Source organism: Eutrema salsugineum, unplaced genomic scaffold (assembly GCF_000478725.1).
Source record: "Eutrema salsugineum unplaced genomic scaffold, Eutsalg1_0 scaffold_5, whole genome shotgun sequence".
In the NCBI taxonomy this organism is placed as follows: domain Eukaryota; kingdom Viridiplantae; phylum Streptophyta; class Magnoliopsida; order Brassicales; family Brassicaceae; genus Eutrema; species Eutrema salsugineum.
Window position 1 is genome coordinate 3,984,125 of NW_006256612.1, and position 24,992 is coordinate 4,009,116.

Consider the following 24,992-nt stretch of genomic DNA (forward strand, 5'->3'; position numbering starts at 1 on the left):
TATTATCATGATATTATCCATACCTAAACGTCACATGATCAAGACCCACTCGATTATCAAGATCAATATTATCATGATATTAAAGTGGGAAATAAATAATTAAAACGAGAGAGAGAGAGAGTCACTTACATGTATAAGCAGTTACCGTAAAGTTTGCATTACCAGAACGCTTAACCGGGTTTGGAGAGATATCCACAGAAAAGACCGGAGCGTACGCAGCTACAAACAGTGTATATATTTACTCTTTAGAGCATGTACATCAATGATACTCATTTTGAATATTTTAAGTTTATTTTATTAATTTTTCTTTATTTATAAACAGTGAAGAACCTTTAGTTTTTTTCTTTCTCCATTGGTGAATTTCATTGAAGTTCTTAAAAATAAAATAAAAATTAAGAGAAAGCATCTAACTAGTGCCACCAAATAAGTCAAGTTCAATATCAAGACTTAACAAACACATTCAAGTATTTGAAATCAAAGACATCACCCAACGCATAAAGATAAAAGGTTCAGTGAGTATGTAAATCTCTTGTGAACACATTACAAAAGAAAAGAAAAAAAGAAAAAAAAAAAGAACTTGATCAATCTTGGTATCATGTGCAGAAACTGCTATCCTCGATTAGACACATATTTGCTCGAACGACTGGCTGATTTAGTGACCATATTTCTGGAACTCCCACTCACTGTTATCTGTTAAAAACTCAGAAGTATTAACAAACAAATAAACAAAAAAACTGCGATGAAGTCAATAAGCTTCAGACGGAGAAACACATACCCAATGGACAAACTTGACACGTCTTTAGCCACCTGCTGATGCAGTGAAAGTGGAAGGCGTGATTGCAAACCCCTGCAAGTACCAGCACCGAATGTCTTTAGATAAGCGAAGGCACTAACATCTTATGTATTTCGACTTTGAGTTGTATAGTAATTAAGGATTCGAGAAGGCACCTCATCAACGATATATCTTGAATGAAAACTTCGTACTCTATCTAACAGAGAAGAGCAAAAGGTTCCTTAGCTACTACCATTATAGCTAAGATAATTCATCCTCAAATTCTTAGATACTAGAATTGTTTCTCAAAACACTACTTTGCATTACCATTCGTGTGGTTTTAGATACACAATTATGATTAGCTACAATTGTCAACCCAATCAAGTTTTAAACAGAGAGCATGGATTGGATCAAATCAAAGGGGTAGAGGAAACAAGACTTATCATTTGCAACAAAGCATTGTGCATTCCTCACTTGTACCGCTGGCCTGATTAGCCTGACTTTCAATGCCTAATAACAAGCAGAATACGATCCAGCGGGAGAGGAGGAAGTGAGCGGAGCCCAATCTGGCGGGAGAGGAGGAAGAGGAACATAAACAGTGGGTTTTCTCTTAATATCCCAAGGCTGAGTCTTCTTCAGCCTCGTCTTCCTGTAATGAGCCGCCGTCGATTTTTTGTGTGGCCTGGACGAACATTCTGTCACCATTCCCAGTCCTCTTCTGTTCCCCAATTTCGGAATCTGAAATTAGCGGAGAGACGGAAAAGCAGCGACAATGATGATTCTGGTGTCAAAGATTGCCAGCCAAAATGAAGAGGAGAAAGAATCGTCGATCAAAAATCATCGGCCAAAAACGAAGAAGAGAAAATGGTTGAAGAGGAAAAATAGTCAAAAATAAAAAAACTCTGCCCAATGACACGTGTACACGTGGTTTATGATACCGTCTCTAAAAACATCATTATCGCAGTTTCTAACTGAATTTCTTAGGGATTTAATTAAGAAAAGAAAAACCAAAAATACAAAAAAGCAGAAGTATCGATTCTTATTTGGGATCGAAAAGAACCGATTTTTATTGCTACATATCTTCATTGCATTGGTTAAAAAAAAAAAGACTGAAATTTTTTTCTTTCTTTTCTTCCCATTCTTTCTTTCTTCTTCTTCGACGATTCCTCTCCAATTCGATTCGTCTCCGCCGCTTGCTTTTCTTGAAAATTTCATTTCCAATTCTCTTTATTTTCTCTGGATTCGAACTACTAGTCACCACTTTCGAAGAACTAAACGTCGTCGTTGTTGGCTTCGAAGGAGAGCAGCTGTGCGCCAGAGGGAGTGGTGGCCTTAAAAAAACCGGTGCTCTTCTCTTCAAGGCGATGCCTCTCCGTGAAGCCGGTGCTTCTCATCTGCTCTTGCTTCTTTCTGCTTCTCATCTGGTTCTTCTTCTTCATGTCTTCTTCTCTTCTTTCTTACCATCTTTGTGTCTGCTTTGCTTCTTCATCGTGTCTGCTTCTTTCTTACCATCTGATCACACCATCTCTTCTACTTTGCTTCTCATCTTCTTCTTCTTCTCATCTGCTTATTCTTCTCTTCTTTCAGTTTTGCTCTTCTCCTTTTTTTAAGAAACCTAATGAAATTCTACCAATGTACCATTGAAAATATTGGGGTTTTAAAAGAGGTTTCTTAACTCATGTTTAACAATAAAAAATTATTAAGAAACCTATTAAAAGTTTTAGGGATAATGATAGTCTAAAATCTCTTAATTAAGAGACGGGTTGATGAGAAAATGACATTATTTTTTAATAATTTGGCCTATGAAACTGGGCCCAAAAAGAGTTTAGAGATCTTGATGGAGATGGTCTTAGACCACCTCCATTGGGAAGTTATCATCATAGTTTCTCATCATATAAATAAGAAAAATAATAGAAAAGAAAGAGAGAATGAGATGGAGTTCTCAAATGAGAACTTATAGAAACCCAATGAGAATCCCAAAACACATGTGTCATTTTTAGATTGATTCAAATTTGTTTTTTAAATTAAAATTTAATGAAATAATAAAATTTTAATTAAATATTAATATTGTTTTTGTTTGAGATATTCTTATAGTTTCTCATCAATGGAGATGCTCTTAGAAACTATACATGATGGTATGGTAAGTACACTATATGTTCTAGCAAATTTCTGATTTGACTTGCTTGATCAATAATATTACTTGTTATCGACCGACGTTACAGAAACTTCAGACCCAAAAAGCAAAAACTATAACGAACACCGTACTATGTTTAACTCGTCTTTAACTTCCACTAAATCAAAGTAGTTTCTAGTTGTCATTTTTTTTTTTTACCACAACCAAACTAAAAACATGATTTAACAACAACAACATATCGATACTCACGTCCGCAGTTTTTGAAGTTGACGCTGCTGCCCAAAGCAGGTAAGAAAAAGAGTGAAACGAGGAGAAAAAACATCAAAGGTGGGGCTTGAGATATCGCCATGGATACTATAGCTTCAGTAGAGAAAATAATTTTTTTTTATAGTACTTGTTTCATACTTTCAACATGCATTTCTACTATTTTATAGGTTGTAAGATTTTGCCAAATTAGTGACTTGGTTAAAAAAATCCCTATAATATAATATTCCACGTTATAGGCGAGAATCTTAGAATAGATTTTCAGTACTTTAGTTTGACAAAGAAATATGTAATATGTGTTATGCTTAAATGCATGCATACTATTTTAATTATAGTCGGTATAAGTTTGTAAGATTTTTCCAAATCAGTGGCTTGGTTAAAAGAAAAAACAATATCCTTCGCTGCAAGCTATTTTGTATAGCGAAGGACCTTCGCTATAATATAATCTTCCTCGTTATATGCGGGAATCTAAAAAAATAATATGCCTCGCTTGGTTTGACGAAGACGTATATAATACGTATATACTTTGTAATACGTGTACTCTTTGTAACACATGTTGTTCTTGAATGCATGCCTACCATTTTTGGTGTCAGTAGATTATACAATTTTGATGACCTACTTTTAAATGGGAGGTGTTCATTTTTTTTCGTTTTGATAAAATTCTATGTCTCCGTTAATAGTCCTAAAAATTTTATATCAGAGTTTTTTTGAAATAATTTGACATTTTCAATCCAATAAATCTTTATTTTTTCATGTAGAATTTGACTCGATTTTGGAAGCTTCACAAACCCACATCTCATGAAATCTCTATCATTGTGTAAAAAATTTATTTTGCATGGATTTACTTCAAACATCCCCTCTGCAACAACACAACTCATGAAATCCAAACTTACAACTTCATAAAGCGATATTCTAACTCCGGTCATATCTCTGATAACTTTGTAAATTAGAGACTGATGTGCAATGACAATGACTTTGTGGATAGAGAAAGTCATGATAGAGGCTATATCTTCTAAATTCCAGTAGAGCCAAGTAGTTGTAATGAAAACACAATCACTAACAACCATCTTATACGTGAGTAATAAATTCAATTGGCCACAGAAAATATTCCAGTAGAAGTAAATGGATACATGTATCGCAAACGTGGACGCCGTTGCAGAGATCACGGTTGCAGCAAAGGAAAGCCAGCAGAAGAACAAATTCTGGGTTGAAATCTATGAAACTGAACCGACATGAAGCCTTTAAACGCATCGGCTAACCAATTTTGATAAGGTTCAATGAGATTTTATAGAAGAAAACAGATTTTTGAAATCCAAGGTAAATCAAAACGAGACAAAAAAAAAACAGATATAATAGATAAAGCCACAGTGCCGCATGATGCCGGTCACCGGCCATGGCGGTCTCTAAAAAGTGGCGATGATGATACAGAGAATTGAGAGAGACGAGAGCGGTTTCAACAATCTTTACCAAAGGTATTTGATATACAGTATTTAGTTTATTAACACCATTAACATGCAATTTTTTTTTTCGATAAAACAATTTCATTAATATCAAAGTAGGATTACAAAGTCAATATACAAAACTTCTGGAAAACAAATTATTACATATGCAGATATATGCGTCATATGTTAAGAAAGATATAACATGAAAAGTGAATTTGACGATGCTTTCCGAAGTAAAGTCTTATTCGCTAAGGAATGATTAAATTCGTTATTTTTCTTTTCTGTATTCTTTCTTTTTTTTATGCGAATTGTATGTTTGGCTAGCTTTTTTTGGCTAAAACTTGAATTACACACAGCATGATAAAATCCAATGCTTCCGTTTTCTAAAATTCTGTTTTTACAGTCAGATACCTAGGCTTCCGTATCCAAATCCTTTTATCAGGGTTTAGTTTTGACTTTGTCCTCTTTGTCCTCCTGTTGAGTGATGCATATTCACGTTTTTGATCTTTGCATTCCTCTTGCACTGATACAATCCTGAAGATATGTACCTTCTTTTTCTATAATTATTATTGGTAACATGTAACGCCAACATTTTTGTATCTCTTCCGCTATATCCATCTGACTCATACAATCATCATATTGAAGGCTTTTCATTTTTTCACCAACTCCAAAGATAATATAAGGCAAAAACGTAATCAATTTTTCTTCAATAACACAACATGTAGGTTGTGAAATGGATTTTGATGTCGTAGTGATCCAATCAACTATGGGCTTCAGATCTGTCGTTGTTTTGGAGGATAGGTGTTTGATAGGGTCAATGTCGATAAGATGCAAGAGCAATCTGAGTTTAATCGTCCAAATCTGTAGAATCACATCATCTACACCGATAGTAGATATGCCTGGATCCCATATTTGAACGGTTACAAAGATGAACCGACATAAACCGTTTTGGGAACCCCAAACGGACTGAAGCCGACACAAAATCTTCTGGGTAATCGCCGGATTTTGGTCGGAGGAACACTCTCCCGAATAGAGAGAGTAAAACAGAGATATTGAAGATGAATCACCAAAAAGATCTTCTGTGTAATCAATATTCTGGAATTTATTTAGAAGAGAAAACTAAAATCTATAAGGAAGAGAAACAAAAAATACAGCCCACGCCGGAGCCGGCATCGGCCGGAGATTGTAGCAGAAAACGGTTTTGTTTTTACAGACCTGTAGAATCGTCGAGAGAGAGATGAAGCGGTATTTTTTTTCTTTAATAAAATGTATTGGACACCTTTTCTAACACCATTAACATGCAATTAAAGTGGGAAAAAATCTTTAAAACAAGCAAAACAAACAGAGAGAGAGAGGAGAATCGCTTACTTGTATGAGCAGTTACCGTAAAGTTTGCATTACCGGAACGCTTAACCGGGTTTGGAGAGAGACCCACAGATTTGACCGGTCGCGTTCAGTTTGCTTTGTAGTTGGATGATTTTGTTGTAATATACGCAACTCAAATCTATGATGAAATAGGGGTCATATATTTTGATTAGATTCCTTAATTAACATTTGAACAAAAATGGTTTCCTGATATGGAAAACCAGTAACATCTTTATTAAAAGGTGTTTTAGCCAGAGAGGTCATCAAAATCAAATCATAGAGAGAGAGAGAGAGAGAGAGAGAGAGAGAGAGAGAGAGAGAGAGAGAGAGAGAGAGAGAGAGAGAGAGAGAGAGAGAGTTATAAAAAAAAACTTGAAACATAGATAGTTTCACCCGGTAAATACTTGACTAATCTCAGACACATAACCAGTGAACCCACCATATATGTAGAACCCGATGCACATTATTGGCTCTTTCACGTTCTTCTCCATGATCTTTAGATCAACCACGTAATATGGCTAAAGTTTTAAACAAAAAAAAAAACAAATAACGGTCTCGTTAGATAGAAAAGACAACCAAATTCAGCGAATTTTATGGAATTCGTCTCAAACTTACTAAATGTTCATGTTCCCAATGCTTCATTACGTTAGTGAAAGTAAGGACAAATGGGCCAGGTAAAACAGGGCACGCCGTTATATCACACAATGAGTAACTCTTTGTGTCTAAGAATTTATCATATTGTGTTAATACCACAAAGATGAGCTCTACACTTGCTCCACCAGGGATTGCTTTCCCTGTTCACGCCAAGATTTGAATTAATATACGGAAATCAAGACTAGGGATTTAAGACCAAATTATTCAAGTTGGAGAAATCGTTAAGAAAAAGAAGAAAAAAAACAAAAATAGAGAGAGAGAAAGAGAGGATAATTACTTACTTGTAGAACCAGTTATCGTAAAGTTTGCATCTTTGAAACGCCTAACCGGGAATGGAGAGATATCCACAGAACTGACCGTAGTGGGATACTGATGCGTACCTAGATAAAATTTTTTTTATCTATTTAGTAAGATAGATATCTTGAGAAAATGGTATGTATAATATATGTTCTACCAAATTTCTGATTTGACTTGTTTGATCAATAATATTACTTTTTCGACGTTAAAGAAACTTTAAACCCAAAAAAAAAAAAAGCAAACTGTAATATTCTGTAACTTCCAAAAATCAAAGTAATTTCAACAAGTCATTTGTTTATCAACACAATCAAGCAAAAAAAAAAACAAAAAAAAAATCGATACTTACTGTCGCAGTTTCCGAACTTGGTGAGACTGCCCAAAGCAGGTAAAACAAAGAGTGAAACGAGGAGAATAAGCAGCAAAGGCGGGGCTTGAGATATCGCCATGGATATTAATCTAGCTTCAGTAGAGAAAATATATTTATCTTTTTATAGCACTTGTTCCATACTTCCAACATGCATTTCTACTATTATATATATAGGTTGTAAGATTTTGCCAAATTAGTGACTTGGTTAAAAAATAATCTTCCCTATAATATAATATTCCACGTTATACGCGAGACTTTAGAATAATACATTTTTCAGTACATATGGTTTGACAAAGACATATGTAACACGTGTCATGCTTAATGCATGACACAATTTAAAAAGTCGGTATAGGTTTGTAAGATTTTGCCAAATCAGTTGCTTGGTTAAAAATAATATATCCCTACCTATAATATAATCTCCCTCGTTATATGCGGGAATCTTAAAATAGATTTCATTTCTCAGTAGAGAAAAATATATTTTTCGACTTGGTTTGACAAAGAAGTATATATAGTGTCGTAAGAAGGTTTATAGAGGCTTAAAATAAATTAAAAAAACAAGATTTTTTAACAGAAAAATATGATATAATTTTAAAACTATATAAAATCTTCAAACAAAATATTAATCTAAAAAAACTAAGATATAATCTCTTTTTTTTTTTCAATAAACTTTTTCACTAAACTCTCATAATCCAGATTCCTAACTAATTCATTTTCTATAGGTATAGATATGATAACTAAATTATTCAATTTTTTGTGATATAGTTGATCACAAATAAAATTGTATCAACTTGAACTTTGAAAAAAAATTTTTGACAACTAAAATTGGAATATTGATAAGCTAAATCCAAAGTTTGGATAACATTCTTCCATTCTTTTCAAATAATTCAAACATTTCAACGGTCTCTTGTAGTTGTAGTCTTTTGGCAAAGACTCTTTTAGAATTGTTAGCTCAAAAAACAAATCATCCCCAATAATATCTAAATGATTTTCATGTTTTAAAGAGACTTCAAGATTGGTACATCAAACTATCATCACTTGCTGTTGTTGACTTCAATTTTTCCAAATCAAATAGAAAACTAAATGTCTGTTCATACTTCTGAAATTGCTCAAATTTTGTGTCAAGAGAATAGAGGGCTTGATCTCTTCGTCGTTGGTTGATCTCAGATTTCTAGTTTGGTTTAGAGACTTAAGACTTTAATCGATTTCTTTTCCAATTGGATTCCCAATTTTTAGGTTGAGAACATATTTCTTTTTCAGAATCTCGATTATCCTTTTTTTCTTTTCTATCTTAAAAAACGATATAAACAAAAATAACAGCTTTGAACACGGAAAACTTTGATCACATAACTCACGCTAAACACTCTGATACACCACATATTACAAAAAATAGGACCCTAAAAAACTTTATGTATTTTGGAGGCTTGAAGCAAAAGCTTTTTTCATTACAGTGTAGGCACGGTTACCTTTGTAATACGTGTTATACTTAGAATGCATGCCTACCATTTTTGATCAGTAGATTATACGATTTTGATGACCTAATAATAAATACATTCACGCGAATATATACGGCGACTGCTTCCGAAGATTTCAAGCGATGGTTGGGAGTTGGTTGGTTCGGCATTTAGTGTCATCTATGGTATATACTCTTTGGTTTATTCAAAAGTTGTTTGATAATGCTGGTTTAGATCATTTGGGTTTTGCCTAGTTAATGGGTTTTGCTATTTTGTAAAAAGTTAACGGGAGAATATTTTGCGGCTAAAATTACTGATTTAAAAATTCAAAACTTCATCAAATTTTGTAGTTTCTGATTTACAACGAGCTATTGGGACAATTAGCTTCCTAATTAACATTTAAACAAAAATGGTTTCATATATTAGCTTCGGGTTCTGATATGGAAAACCAACAACGTCTTTATTAAAGATTTTCACGGCCGGTTCAGAGAGATCAAACCCAAATCGATCGAAAACGGTGATAAGGAAGTATTAGCTCTCTTTCTTTTTTGTTGGATGGCACATAAAACAGAAAGGATACAAACTTGAAACATACATATAGCTATAGTTTTTCAACGGAGAGCGAGAGAGGGAGAGAAATTAAGATCGAGTGAAAGAAAACTTGAAACATACATATAGTCTTTCACTCGGCAAATACTTGACTAAGCCCAGGTGGAACAGAACCAGTGAACTCACATAAGAACTCGACACACATTGTTGGCGCATGTTTTGGCCCTATCTCTTTCTGCTCCGCAATGCTTATATAAATATGGTAATTTGGCGGCTAAAGTTTTAACCAAATGACCAAAAAAAAGTAAAAAACAAATAAAGGTCCCGTTAGATGATCAGAAAAGCCAAATTCAAAGATATATAAGGGAATTAAATCGTCTCAAACTTACTGCTTGTCGTAGCGATTCTGTGAATACGTTAGTGAAAGTAAGAACAAAGGGGCCAGGTTTTACAGGGCATGGCGCCGTTATATCACACAAGGAGTACTTCTCTGAAAATACGAATAACTGATGATAATCGTCAAAACAATAGAGCCATACTGCAGTTGCTGCTCCACCAGGAATTGCTTTTACTGTTCACGCCAAGATTTGTATCAAAACTTGGGATTTAAAACCATCCTTCTTTGGGGGTCGTACACCAAAACGTCACAAGATCGTAGCAAGAGAGAGAGGGAGGGAGAGAGAGAGAGATATGAGAATCACTTACTTGTATGAACAGTTACCGTAAAGTTTGCATTACCGGAACGCCTAACCGAGTTTGGAGAGATATCCACAGAATAGACCGTAGCATACTCATCTACAAACAGTGTATATCTTGAGAAACTGTACATGATGATATGGTATATTGGTATACTATATTAATATCTCTGGTTTATGTAAACCGAAATATGGTTTTGATGTAAACCAAAATCTTCTTGTATATAAGAGACTCAGTTGTAAACGTTGACCATAACGATGAATAACAGAATTTTTCACCGACTCTTTCTCTCTCGTCTTCTTCCTTCTAACATGGTATCAGAGCGTTGAAATCCAAATTTCAACACGATTCGATCTTCTTTTTCACGTTTTCTTGACCTAGATCCTTCGGAAATTCCTCCGATAGATCCTTTATGAGTTTTTTTCGGTTATTCCACCGATTTCAAGCTCCAATTCGGATTATTCCACCTGATTTCTTCGAAAATGGTTACTCTTCGCCGATCTACTCGACGCGTAGCTCGCGGAACAGCTTCAACATCAAATCCGAACAAATCCGCAGCTAAACGAAGAACTCCAACTAATTCTGAACCTGAACCACCTATTCCGGTGATAATCTCAACAAGTCCACCACCGGCGACTATTCCGACGCCGTCCTTTGTCGATCCGAGCACCGTTCATCAATCTTCTTCGCAAATGAACTTTGACTTCGACGGTATTCAATATTCACCATATTTCTTGACCAGCAGTGATAATCCCGGTGCATCGATCATACCTGAGGTACTTGATGGAACCAATTTCAATACATGGAACCAAGCTATGACGATTGCTCTTGATGCTAAGAATAAACTTGCGTTCGTTGATGGTTCATTTCCTCGTCCACCGGAATCTCATCCTCATTATCGTATCTCGTCTAGATGCAACAGTATGGTGAAATCCTGGATATTGAACTCGGTATCGAAACAGATCTATGGTAGTATCCTTCGTTTCCATGATGCTTCTGAAATATGGAAAGATTTGACAACTAGATTTCATATCACAAATCTACCAAGATCGTATCAAATTACACAACAAATCTGGTCTCTCCAGCAAGGTTCCACAGATCTTTCTACATACTACACCAAATTGAAAACACTTTGGGACGATCTTGATGGAGCAGAATGTGTAAAAACTTGCAGAACCTGTAACTTTTGTAAAGCCACAGCAACAAAGGCAGAGCACACGAAGATCATCAAGTTTCTGGCTGGCTTGAATGAATCATATGCTCATGCTCGAAGTCAGATAATAATGAAGAAGAATGTACCTGATCTTGCGGAAGTTTACAATCTTCTCGATCAAGACTTCAACCAAAGAAACATTCATCCTATTCAGAATGCTTCAACATTCAATGTTTCAGTTCCGGAACAAGCATCTGTTAATGCCACACATTCAACATACACTGGTCAAAAACCCCGACCTGTATGCAGTCATTGTGGTTATAATGGTCACACTATTGACAAGTGTTACAAGATACACGGATATCCTCCTGGCTTCAAACACAAGGGCAAACAAAACGCAACAGAGAAGAAACCTGAATCATCCAAACCTGTTGTTGCCAACCTTACTCTCGCCAACACTAAACTTAATGGCAACAACAATACAAGCACACTCTCGAAGGACCAGATTCAGGAGCTCATTGCTTACTTCAACTCTCACCTACCCTCATCAAATGATCCCACCGCTTCTTCAACAACTGGTGGTATGATAACAGCTCTTCCTGGTATGGCTATATCCTCAAAAACTCTTCATTTTGTTGGAATTTTAAGAGCCACAGGAAATGCTTCATCATCTAGATCATGGATTGTAGACAGTGGTGCAACACACCATGTTTCACATGACAAGAATCTATTCGTAAGCATGAATAACTCTGTCAATAACTCGGTGACTTTACCTACGGGTTTAGACATCAAAATTGTTGGTATTGGACAGATTCAACTGAATCCATCATTAGTGCTGAATAACGTCCTGTATATACCTGATTTCAGACTAAATCTCCTAAGCGTAAGTCAGCTAACAAGGGATTTAAAATGCAGAGTAATACTTGATGAATATACTTGTCTGATACAGGATCATATCAAGGGCTTGACGATTGGTCAGGGTGAACAGGTTTCAAACCTATATGTTCTGGACAGGGATCGCATTGATGAACACATTCCATCACAAGGATTCTACAATACAAACCTTGTTATTGATTCAGTATTATGGCATAATAGACTAGGGCATCCATCTGTATCTAAAGTAGATTTACTTACATATGTACTCAAAATAAAACAAAGAAATAAAGACCCATTTCATTGTTCTATTTGCCCTCTTGCCAAACAAAAGCATTTATCATATAACTCTTTAAACAACTTATGTGATAATGCTTTTGATCTGATTCATATTGACATATGGGGACCTTTTTCTGTGTCTACTGTTGAAGGATACAGGTACTTCCTCACTATTGTCGATGATCACACCGGAGTAACTTGAGTATATATGTTAAGAACGAAGTCTGAGGTTCTAACAATATTTCCTGATTACTTAAAAATGGTGGAGACACAATATGGCACGGTTGTCAAGGCAGTACGATCAGATAATGCTCCTGAGCTCAAGTTTACTGATCTATTCAAGGCTAAAGGCATCAAAGCTTATCACTCATGCCCAGAGACTCCAGAGCAGAACTCTGTTGTCGAGAGGAAGCATCAGCACATTCTTAATGTCGCTAGATCCCTCATGTTTCAGGCAAAGATGCCACTAGAATACTTGGGAGATTGTATTCTAACTGCTGTTTTCTTGATCAACAGACTTTCGATGCCTCTTCTGAAAAACAGGTCACCATATCAGACTTTAACCTCTAAATGTCCTGATTACAATGGTTTGCGTGTATTTGGTTGTCTGGCTTACTGTTCCACCTCTTCAAAGAACAGAACCAAATTCCAACCTCGTGCAAAAGCATGTGTTTTCCTTGGTTATCCTGCAGGATACAAATGATATAAATTGCTTGACCTGGAAACTCATTCAGTTCACATTTCAAGGAATGTAGTCTTTCATGAAGATATTTTCCCATTCGCAAAGGAATCCTTCAACACCAATCCCGACTGTTTTGACATTGATACATCTGCAACATCGTCTACCTATGAAAAGGGTGAATGTTCTGAGCGTACGGGGAACTTTGACCTCCATCCTATAGGCGACAGCGTTCACTCTTCTTCATCAGGGACAGATGCAGTTGCTCCTTCAGACCTTCCAAACACCAACAAACGATCAACAAAGATTCCTGCATATCTACAAGACTACTACTGCAATGTGACAGAAACAGATATCCCATATCCTATTGCTGCATATATGTCTTACAATAAACTCTCAGAGGATTACAAAGCATATCTATGTTCTGTGACTCTTCATTCAGAACCATCTTCATTCCGAGAGGCCAAGAAATTTGATGAATGGCTCAAAGCGATGAACGAGGAGTTGATAGCCTTGGAACGATCTCAGACTTGGACCATATGCTCTTTGCCAGCTGATAAACACGCCATAGGCTGTAAGTGGGTTTATAAAGTTAAACTTCATGCCGATGGAAGCTTAGAGCGCTACAAAGCTCGCCTTGTAGCAAAAGGCTACACACAGGAAGAAGGAGTAGATTTTGCAGATACCTTCTCTCTAGTAGCAAAAATGACGACAGTCAAAACATTGTTAGCAGTTGCAGCTGCAAAGAAATGGAGCCTTGATCAACTAGACATCTCCAACGCTTTTCTGAATGGTGATCTCTCTGAGGAAATATACATGAAGCTTCCTCCAGGATATACACCAAAACACGGTGAATGTCTTCCTCCAAATGCAGTCTGTAAGCTTTCGCTATACGGCTTGAAACAGGCTTCAAGACAGTGGTTCCTCAAATTCAGTAATACCCTTTTGCACCTTGGTTTCAAGAAATCCCATGCGGATCACACATTATTTGTGAGAAATAATGCAGGCATATACACTGCTGTTTTGGTATATGTCGATGATATTATCATCACCAGTAATAACACAGAAGATGTGTCTACACTGAAACTAGACCTTCAATCATTTTTCAAGTTAAGAGACCTTGGACCCTTGAAGTACTTTCTCGGCTTGGAGATTGCTAGATCTGCTTCAGGTATATCTGTCTCTCAACGTAAATATACCTTGGAATTGATTGAAGAAGCAGGGCTTTTAGCTTGCAAGCCATCTACTATGAAGCCAAATATTAAACTCTGTTTAGAAAGTGATGAACCACTTCTTGAGAATCCGGAATCTTATCGTCGTTTGGTAGGAAAGTTGATGTATCTCACAATTACAAGACCGGATATCACTTACGCAGTGAATCTTCTTTGTCAATATACATCAGCTCCTAAACCTTCACATCACCGAGCTGCTCTTAAGGTACTTCATTACCTGAAAGGAACAATTGGTCTTGGTCTATTCTATTCAGCCGATTCAGACCTTGTTCTTAAAGCTTTCACTGATGCTGATTGGGCTTCCTGTACTGACACAAGACATTCCACTTCGGGATACTGCATGTTCCTTGGCACCTCACTCATTTCTTGGAAGACTAAGAAACAACCAACTGTGTCTCATTCATCCACAGAATCTGAATACAGAGCGATGAATTTTGCTAGCAGAGAGGTACAGTGGTTAGTCTTCTTACTCACCGAGTTGTTAGTCCCTCAACATAAGCCCGTTGCTTTCTACTGTGATTCTACTTCAGCGATGAGTATTGCTACGAATCCAGTATATCATGAACGGACTAAACATGTGGAATCAGATTGTCATCAGATCTGGGAACGCATTGAATGTGGACTGATCAAGCCACTTCATGTTCGTACTGATATGCAGTTAGCTGATGCATTCACTAAACCGCTTCATCCAGCTCAGTTCAACAAGCTTATGGGCAAGATGTCTCTCCTTTCTATATATTCGCCATCTTGAGAGGGGATACACTACAACAAATTTGGGCAATGATAGCACAATATTATAGCGCAATTTACTAAAATGCTATTACAGATTAGTCGAAGTATTGAGTTATCCTATCACAGCATTTATCTAACGCTAACCCGTTGAAATCATAAGCGGGAAGCCAAATCTCTCCTTGCCTCTCATTTTTTCACTTATGCGGGAACACTTAGAAAAAATAATCATAAGCGGGAAGCCAAATCTCTCCTTGCCTCTCATTTTTTCACTAACACTTAGAAAAAAATAAGGGTTAAGTCGAGAAAGGGTTTAGACGCAGACAAAAATAAGCTTAGAACAAAAATCTCGTCTCGCCGTCGAATACCGACCAGATCTTCTTCTCGCCGGCGACAATCTCGTCTCTGTAAGCCGCAATTTCATTCTGAGTTTCGTCTGGTGTTATTATGACCTAGATCTCATTTACCCGCAGTCTCAGTCTCACTATCGTTGGATCGAATCGACACTCCTCTCTTGTTTTCCTTCCAGACGAGTAACAGGAAAAGGTACCTTACTTTAATCGACTCTCCTCTCTTGTTTAAAACTTCTAATTTGCTTTGATTTGAGTTCGTTCCTGTTTCCTTACTTTTATCCGAAATTTCTTGCATGTCATGAGGTGTCTGATAATCAAGACCGAACCCAGAACCAAGAGAAGTTGTACAGGTAATTTAGTTCGTTCCCAATTTCTATCCGAAAATTAGGGTTCATATGTACTAACTTCAGTTTTTTAATTGCATGCCTCTGTTATTCTAAGCTTAGGGTTCTGAAGAAACATTGTGGGTCAGAGGGAATTCAATTCACAATACCTGACTACTGTAACCTGAACGGGTAAGTCACTTCCATGGAACTGTTAGTATTAGAATTTGGTTATTAGTTGAATGTGGTTTAGGTTATCGGTTAGTGGTGTTAAGTGTTTGAAATGTTGCGATTGTCATTAAGGTTAGAACATATAATGCTGGAGAAGGGATGGGTTCATCTTTGCAGGTATTGATAGTAACATATTTGTAGGTTTTGGTTTCATATATTGATCTTTAGACACTTTAAGAGTTTTCTGTCTTTATATTTTCTGTTCATACTGATCAACCGAAGGGTTGATCCTGCGTATGAGCAAGATGTCTGGAAGTTTGTAGAAGCAGCGTCTGCTGCTTTAGGAGAAACTGAAACGCTGGTATGCCCATGCAAAGACTGTAGGAATGTAGCTCGTCATGTACCAAGTGATGTAGTTGATCACCTAGTAACAAGGGGCATGGATGAAGCTTACAAGTTGCGGGCTGACTGGTATCATCATGGAGAAGTGAACTTAGTTGCTGAGGGTGGAAGCAATTTAAGTAAATGGAATGATGAGATAGTTGGGTTATTTCAAGCTGCTGAATATTTAGATGATGAGCTGGCTAGAAAGGGAGAAGAAGCTGAGGGTGAAGACAGATTAGAAGATGAGTTTCTCTCAAAGCTGGCTGATGCGGAAACACCACTATATCCAACCTGTTCAAATCATAACAAGCTATCTGCAATAGTTTCACTGTTTAGGATTAAGACACAAAATGGATGGTCGGACAAAAGTTTCAATAATCTGCTGGAGACTTTGCCAGATATGCTGCCTTCGGATAATGTGCTTCACACTTCACTGTACGATGTCAAGAAATTCTTCAAGTCTTTTGACATGGGTTATGAGAAGATTCATGCTTGTTTTAATGATTGCTGTCTATTCAGAAAGAAGTACAAGAAGCTTGATAATTGTCCTAAATGCAACACTTCACGATGGAAGATAAACATGCACACAGGTGAAGTAAAGAAAGGTGTGCCACATAAAGTTTTAAGATATTTTCCTATTATCCCCCGTCTCAAGCGAATGTTCCGGTCTGAAGAAACAGCAAAGGACTTACGGTGGCACTTTACAAACAAGAGCAGTGATGGAAGAATACGTCATCCGGTAGATTCTGTGACATGGGATCAAGTAAACGACAACTACCCTGCTTTTGCAGCTGAGGAGAGGAACATTCGGCTTGGGCTCTCGACAGATGGTTTTAATCCTTTCGACATGAAAAACACTAGATATAGTAGCTGTCCCGTTCTGCTTGTCAACTACAACATGCCTCCTCACCTATGTATGAAGAAGGAAAACATCATGCTATCCTTGTTGATTCCTGGTCTGCATCAGCTTGGGAATAGCATTGATGTATACTTAGAGCCTCTGATCGAGGATCTTCTGCTTCTCTGGAACAAGGGAGTGGTTACATATGATGCCTTTAGTAAAAGTACATTCCAACTCAAAGCAATCCTCCTTTGGACTATCAGTGATTTTCCTGCGTATGGGAATCTTGCAGGTTGCAAAGTAAAGGGGAAAATGGGTTGTCCGTTATGTGGAAAACACACAGACAGTATGTGGCTGAAGAACAGTAGAAAGCATGTTTACATGTGCCACAGAAAAGGTCTAGCACCGACACATAGATATAGGGTTAAAAAGGCATGGTTTGATGGAAAAGCTGAGCATGGGAACAAGGCTAGGATTTTAACGGGTCAAAATATCTCTCAAATACTGAGAAATTACAAAAACGATTTCGGAAATGGTAAAGACAAAGTAAAGAAAAGAAAAAGGGTTGTATCTGTTGCATCGGACTCTGACAGCGATGGTGTGTCCAGTGAGTCAGAGGACGAAGAAGAAGAAGAAGTAGATGAGGACGAGTTATCTAGATGGAAAAAAAGATTAATCTTCTTCAGGTTACCTTATTGGGAGGTATGTCTGAATAACGTTTTATATAGTTGCTCAATTATTTTTCTGTTTTTTCAAACTTGTTGTTGTTAACTAATACACTTTTAATGCCTAGGAACTGCCGGTAAGGCACAACTTAGACGTGATGCATGTGGAGAAAAATGTTGCAGCAAGCATCGTCGCTACATTGTTGCATTGTGGAAAATCAAAAGATGGCCTTCATGCTAGAAAAGACTTGCAAGTTCCTGGTATTAGAAACGACTTGCATCCTAAAATACAGGGTAAAAGAACATACCTTCCACCTGCACCTTGGTCTTTGTCCAAAACTGAGAAAAAAATATTTTGCAAGCGACTTTTTGACTTCAGAGGTCCAGATGGGTACTGCTCAAACATATCCAGGGGATGTCATTGGAGGATTGCAAGGTATCAGGACTAAAATCTCATGATTACCATGTCTTGATGCAACAACTTCTTCCGGTTGCACTGCAAGGACTACTTCCAAATGGTCCTAGGATTGCAATTACGAGACTTTGTGCATTCTTCAACCTGCTGTGTCAGAGGATTATTGATAGAGAGCAAATTACAGTGATGGAAACTGAAGTCGTGGAAACACTTTGCATGTTTGAACGGTTCTTTCCTCCAAGCTTCTTTGACATCATGGTGCACTTGACAGTTCATCTTGGAAGAGAAGCGAGACTAGGTGGACCAGTCCATTTTCGATGGATGTACCCATTTGAAAGGTATGTTATTGTCTTGGAATTTAGATTATAGAATTGCATTTTATTGTTACTCATCAGTAAAAGTATGTGTAGGTATATGAAAGTACTTAAAGACTTTGTTCGAAATCCTGCAAGACCAGAGGGTTGCATTGCAGAGTCTTATCTCGCAGAAGAGTGCATGCAATTCTGTAGTCAATTTCTAAAGAAAACAACAAGTGTAGAGGACAAAAAAGAGAGAAATACAGATTACAAGAGCCACTCTATACTCGAAGGCCGTCCTATATCCGCAGCCACAACTATTGAGCTTACTGAATTGGAGAAAAAAATAGCCCATCTTGCTGTCATTCAGAACACTGCTCTCGTGGATCCATTTGTCGAGTAAGTATCAACAAATACCTAAGTCTTTTCTGCATTCATTTATATTGAAAGTTTACTGATTCGTTTCGACTTCTTCATACAAGTATGCACCTTGAACATCTGCAAGATAGTAATGCAAGATGTAGACGTGATGCAACATTGTTATGGAGTACACACACTCAAAATTCGCGTGCTGGTTAAAGGAACAGGTACAATCACATACTTCTTTAAAGTTGTTTAGTCAACCTTTTAGTGTTGTCGTCAATGTACACTAACTTATGTACACCGTTTTATAGATACCTATGACCTCAGACAGACATGAAGAAACTCTCAAGTGGCTGGCATATGGTCCTCGTAATACTGCTAGGTCATATACTGGTTATATAGTGAATGGGCAGCGGTTTCACACGACTTCAGTTCATAGGCAAAGTCAGAATAGTGGAGTATTTTATGAGGCTACAGCTATGTGTAGATCTAGTGCAAGAGACACTTCACAGGTCGTTGATTTGGTAGAATACTACGGGAGGGTCACTGACATTATACTATTGGATTACAATGTATTTTACGTTCCACTATTCAAGTGTCAATGGGCAGTTAGAGGCAACGGTGTCAAGATAGAAGACGGATTCACACTTGTCAACCTCAATCAAAGCCAAGTATCCTTTCATAAGGATCCATATATACTAGCCTCTCAAGCCAAGCAAGTCTTATATTCAAAGGAAGATGATTCATCTAGTTGGTATGTAGTTCTCCGAGGTCCTACAAGGAGATACAATGAAGACAATCCTGAAGACGGTAATGTAGAAGTTGGGCCGCTTCCGTCAAGCGCTGAGATGGACATCGATGACTTTAACGATGAGGCTGCGAATGCCCGAGCAGATTGTGAAGGCATATATATATAAATAGTATAGTTTAGGAATTGTCCACAGTCCTTTAGTTGTGTAAAATTTTCTACATTTAAATGAAATTTTGCATGGGGTTTGATCAGTTATTGAATTTAGTTTGAAGTTACAGGCTCTTATGATTGCATTGCTCTTTGTGAAAGTTTTAATACTAACTATATATCTTCTGGTTTCAGGTGAATTAATAATATGGGTCGTCCAAAAAGGGGTGCTAAAAAACAGAGGACTGCGAAGGATGATGTTGTGGAATTTGTGGGACATATCAGTCCTAATGGTGAAGATGAGACACAGCACCCTACCAAAGTTGAAGAAGAGACACAGCACCCGCTGGAACCAGTTATAGATTCAGTGACAGGAGCAACTTCTCAGACAGCAGGCCGGGAGTTGAATGAAGACAACGCGGAAGTTGAGAATGAGTTCGAAGAAGAAAGGAGTAATGAGGAACAAGGGTCAGGTGGAGATGCGATAGTGTCTGACAAGGCACATGATGCAGTTGGGGAAACGATGGTGTCTGAGGAAGCAGACAATGTAGTTGAGACACAACGTAAGAAACACAGAGGACCAACGAAGATGAAAAACATCGCCAAAGATCCAAATACGCGGGAACGTGTTGACTTCACTGACATGGGAGAACCTTGTGGTCCAGGATCAGTGAAGTTATCTTCGTATCTGGATCCATTGGTGTGAGAACATGTTCCTGTTATCATAGATGATTGGAGGAAGATTGGAGAGGATCTGAAAACCGTTTTATGGAAATCTGTTCAGGTGACGTATTATTTGTTTTTTGCTCATGTTGTTGTTAAAAACTGAAACGAAACCGTTGTTTATATTTGTTTCACTTTGTGATTCTGTAATTGCAGGCTAGGTTTGAACTTGATGAGGAGTACCAATAGGCGGCTGTGATTAAACAGATGGGATGTCTGTGGAGGGCATCCAAGTCACGGCTAGTGAGCCAGATCAGGAAAGCTAGTAACAATCAAGCCAGAAATTTCCTACGACCCAAGAATGTTAATCCAGCTGACTGGCGTAAATTCGTCAAACAGAAAACCAGCCCAGCTTTTAAGGTATTCATATCTTCTTCTTTTTTGTTGTTATTTTGTTCTCGTCTATCGTAATAACATTCATGTTCAGGTGGTCAGTGACAAGTACAAGGAAAGAAGACTCAATCAGATACCTCACACATGTAGTCGTAGAGGAATGGTCAGGCTTACAGAAGATATGGTTAGTGTAATTCTTATACTATATGCATACTCATTAGTGCGTTTGATATGGACTATTGTATATCTTGTATAGAAAAAAGAAAGCGCAGAACCATCTAAAGTGACTCGACTTAGAGTTTGGGTAAAGTCCCGTACAAAAAAAGATGGTACACCGGTGAATACTAACGCTGCTGAGAAGATAGTAAGTTTTTTTCTATTGATTTAAACAATGGTTTATTAGATGGATTTAGTTTTTATTTTACTCTGGGATTGTTTTTTGTATATCAGAGAAAGGCAGCTGAACTCGAGAGCGATGCTCCTTCATCCACGACAACGAACATAAGAGAAGATCTGCTATCTCAAGTTTTAGGACCGGATAATCCTGGGAGGTTGAGGGCAATGGGTAGAGGGATAAGTTTGACGAAATTAGCCTGCTTTCAAGTGAAGAATAAGTGTATGGCTCAGATGCAAGAGCAGCAATTTCAGTTGCAACAACAGGTCCAGGACTTAGAAGCTGTTATTGCAAAGATGCAAAACCAGGTTCGTCTAACTGATACACTTGTGAATATCTACAAGAGTTTGATTAGTGGCTGACTTTGGTGTTTGTCTTTGATGATTACAGAAACAAGAAGCTGAGGTTGGTGAAAATTCAGCACCAAGAGTAAGTCATTAAACCCTGATCAGTTATTCATATATACTACGATATATTAAAATCTGCCCTGTAATTTGACTTTCATCAACAATGAACATTCTGCAGAGTGTGAACAAACGATCACACCCTAAGTGTGTTTTGGTAGATTGGTCTGGCAGTGATGACAATGTTGGCGAGGGCCGAGTTCTTTCCTCTGATCCTGAAGATTTTCTGAATGGTATTCCCTTAGGACCCAACTGTGTTAAAGTATTGGTTGAAACCGCTGCCAAACCAGAGGCTTTTCTTTGGAGACCTGCACCAAATATGTTTACGGTTGAGCAAGCGGTGGGGGAAGTGATTGCATGGCCTGCCAACAGTTGTGTTGTAATAGAAAACGAGTTCATCATATCAGAAGCTATAGCTTTACGGGTAATTTTTCTTCACTTTTAATCTTAGTAGATTCATTAATTTAGTTCTACCATCTACCTAAATTTTTATATATGTTTTTTGTTTCGCAGAGTCCTACCTCATATTCTTTAAACAAATGCAAGATTCTGGATTGGGCTGGGAATGAGGGAGTTATAGTTGCTGAAGGCCGCTGGCAATCACGAGAACCCAAAGCTTTGGTTAACGGACTTCCTCTTGGACCAGGTGCAGCTAAGGTGTTTTTGGATGTCATATTGGAGCCTGACACATTCCTTTGGAGGCCTACAACAGAAATGACAATTCTTGGGGACGCCTTGAAGTCATTCGTCGCCTGGCCAGCAAATAAGATTGTCTTTCTGCCAACCTCAAGTGAAACAAGTTCGAAAACCCCTCCTGAGAAGTCTGCATCAAATCCTCAGTCTGTGACGCCTTCACCATCACCTCCTCGGAGATCTCCTCGGCGATCTCAAGTAAGTTTGTAGTCATTGTTTTTTGTGTTTTAATTTATCTTACATAAGTTACTTATAGATGCATTGCTCTATTGTTCATATGACAGCGTAACATTCTCAACCAAGTTGGAGCTGAAAATCAGAAGTGCAAGCTGATAGATGTCACCAGAAAAAAAGGGTCGTCGTGAAGGACGATGGGCTTCAAACGACCCAGATCAAGTCGTGCACTTTGTTCCTTTAGGACCTAAAGCAGTTCGTGTATGGGTCGACGTTGTCAAAGTCAAAGACGCTGCTGTTTGGAGGTCATCTTCAGAAATAGAGTGTATGGCTGATGCAATTGGATCTTCTATTGCTTGGCCGGAGGACAAAGTGGTCGTGTATTAGGATGAGGTAAGAGATGTTATCTTCTATTTCTTGGCCGGAGAAGGAATGTATGTGTAGTACTGATACCGTATGTTATGTTAAAGTTTGTATGAGCTGAGTTGAATTGGTGTGTATGGATGATGACGTTTTTTCATTAATGTGATACTTGGTTGAGTAATTTCTATCTTACAACTGTTAATTTGGTCACATAAACGATGACATAAAACAAGAGTCATAAAAGGATATTTTCTCCTGCTACGATAATATACATCGTAGCTCAGAAAATGTGTTATCTAAAATTCTAGTACAACAATAACTACCAGCTAGAGTAATAGAAACTACAGCATTTATAAATGATATAATATAATATATTGCAGCACATAATAACGCTCTTACAGATTTTTAAACAGCGTTTACAATACGCTATGAAATAACAACTTATCATAGCATACGAAAAAATGCTATTGTATAGGGGGGGACCTATTATAGCTCCCGCTGTGATAGCGTTTATGAAACGCTATTAAACCCATATAATAGCGCTTTTCGTGTGTTATTAATGCTCAAATTTGTTGTAGTGATATTAATATCTCTGGTTTATGTAAACCGAAATATGGTTTTGATGTAAACCAAAGTCTTCTTGTATATAAGAGACTCAGTTGTAAACGTTAACCATAACGATGAATAACAGAATTTTTCACCGACTCTTTCTCTCTCGTCTTCTTCCTTCTAACATACTATATGTCCTAGCAAATTTCTGATTTGAATTGCCTGATTAATAATATTAATTACTTGTTATCAACCGACGTTAAAGAAACTGCAGACCCAAAAAGCAAAAAGTATAACGAACATACACCGTACTATGTTTAACTCTTCTTCAACTTGCACAAATCAAAGTAGTTTCTAGTTGTCATTTTCTTTATGCACAACCAAACTAAAAACATGAATTAACAACAACAACAAATCGATACTTACGTTTGCAGTTTTTGTAGTCGATGCTGCTGCCCAAAGCAGGTAAGAAAAAGAGTGAAACAAGGAGAAAAAACAGCAAAGGTGGGGCTTGAGATATCGCCATGGATATTATAGCTTCAGTAGAGAAAATATATTTATCTTTTTATAGTATACTTGTTTGATACTTTCAACATGCATTTCTACTATTTTATAGGTTGTAAGATTTTGCCAAATTAGTGGCTTGGTTAAAAAAAAATCCCTATTATATAATATTCCACGTTATACGCGAGAATCTTGGAATAGATAGTACTTTGGTTTGACAAAGAAATATGTAATACGTGTTATGCTTAAATGCATGCATACTATTTTATAGTCGGTATAGGTTTGTAAGAATTTGCCAAATCAGTGGCTTGGTTAAAAAAATAAATAATACCAGCTATATAATAATCTCGCTCGTTATACACGAGAATCTTATAATAGATTTTCATTTCTCAGTAGAGAAAAATATATTTTTTGGCTTGATTTGACGTAGTATATATATACTTTGTAATACGTGTACCAATACGTGTTATTCGTGAATGCATGCCTACCATTTTTGGTGTCAGTAGATTATACATTTTGGTGTATACGGCGACAACTTCCGAAGATTTCAAGCGATGGTTGGGAGTTGGTTGGTTCGGCAGTTAGTGTCATACTGTCATCTGTGGTATTTACTCTTTGGTTTATTCAAAAGTTGTTTGATAATGTTGGTTTAGATCATATGGGGGTTTTGCTTAATTAATGGATTTGTAAGAAATATTCATTCTCATGCAGTGAAACTGAAAACCCTTTTTTGAAAAGAAAATTTAAACAAAAAGAAAAACAGATGGAAGGCATACCTAGAAGCCTAAGAACTTGATTGAATGAAAAAAAAAAGAAGAAGAAGCAAATACAGCTAAAATACGGAATAGAATCCAAAATGACTTGGTGGTGTAGTTGGTCACGTCTCCGGTTCGAAACCGGATGAATATAGTAGTCTTTTGTGAGTTTTATATATATATATAAAAAAAAGTGTTTCTTTTTTTTTACAAGTCTGTTGAAAATCGTCCGATCTTCAAATACCGTGTATTCCATTGCCCCTCGTTCCTGTAAACTAGTCACTACCTGAGCCACCGAAGAAGCTTTTTGACCAGTTTCCACTTTCCATAGTAAAAGTTTCTTATTCTCTGCACCTTCTTCATTTTCTTGTTCTTGCAATAAGAACATAAAGAAGAAAAAAACTTGACTTTCTTTGTTGAAACAACATTTTTAGATTAAAAAAGCTTCAAACTGG

General features: G+C 37.1%; 2 protein-coding genes and 1 long non-coding RNA gene across 3 annotated transcripts; 1 reads left to right on the forward strand and 2 right to left on the reverse strand.

The window, feature by feature from the left end:
• Positions 1-467: 467 nt before the first annotated feature.
• Positions 468-1,617, reverse strand: LOC18991996. The gene is made up of 3 exons (XR_002898040.1): positions 949-1,617; positions 776-847; positions 468-690 (listed from the first exon to the last, which is right to left on the reverse strand). It is a non-coding gene; the product is annotated as an uncharacterized LOC18991996 (long non-coding RNA).
• Positions 1,618-6,366: 4,749 nt separating this feature from the next.
• Positions 6,367-7,434, reverse strand: LOC18991998 (MD-2-related lipid-recognition protein ROSY1). The gene is made up of 4 exons (XM_024152192.1): positions 7,275-7,434; positions 6,913-7,011; positions 6,593-6,771; positions 6,367-6,495 (listed from the first exon to the last, which is right to left on the reverse strand). Exons 1-4 carry the CDS (start codon positions 7,372-7,374, stop codon positions 6,367-6,369), a joined length of 507 nt encoding a protein of 168 aa, XP_024007960.1. The 5' UTR covers positions 7,375-7,434.
• Positions 7,435-15,928: 8,494 nt separating this feature from the next.
• Positions 15,929-19,664, forward strand: LOC112083968. Its single transcript, XM_024152193.1, has 7 exons — positions 15,929-15,960; positions 16,066-17,710; positions 17,802-17,927; positions 18,086-18,426; positions 18,499-18,783; positions 18,835-18,971; positions 19,075-19,664. Exons 1-7 carry the CDS (start codon positions 15,929-15,931, stop codon positions 19,662-19,664), a joined length of 3,156 nt encoding a protein of 1,051 aa, XP_024007961.1.
• Positions 19,665-24,992: the final 5,328 nt, after the last annotated feature.

Coding starts and splice junctions, on each gene's coding strand:
- LOC18991998 (XM_024152192.1), bottom strand. CDS start 7,374: ATGGCGATATCTCAAGCCCCGCCTTTGCTGCTTATTCTCCTCGTTTCA. Junction 6,772..6,912: donor TACGATAACTGGTTCTACAA/GTAAGTAATTAT, acceptor TGGCGTGAACAG/GGAAAGCAATCCCTGGTGGA. Junction 6,496..6,592: donor ATTGGGAACATGAACATTTA/GTAAGTTTGAGA, acceptor TTAAAACTTTAG/CCATATTACGTGGTTGATCT.
- LOC112083968 (XM_024152193.1), top strand. CDS start 15,929: ATGCTGGAGAAGGGATGGGTTCATCTTTGCAG. Junction 17,711..17,801: donor TCAGGTTACCTTATTGGGAG/GTATGTCTGAAT, acceptor TTTAATGCCTAG/GAACTGCCGGTAAGGCACAA. Junction 18,972..19,074: donor CGTGCTGGTTAAAGGAACAG/GTACAATCACAT, acceptor CTATGACCTCAG/ACAGACATGAAGAAACTCTC.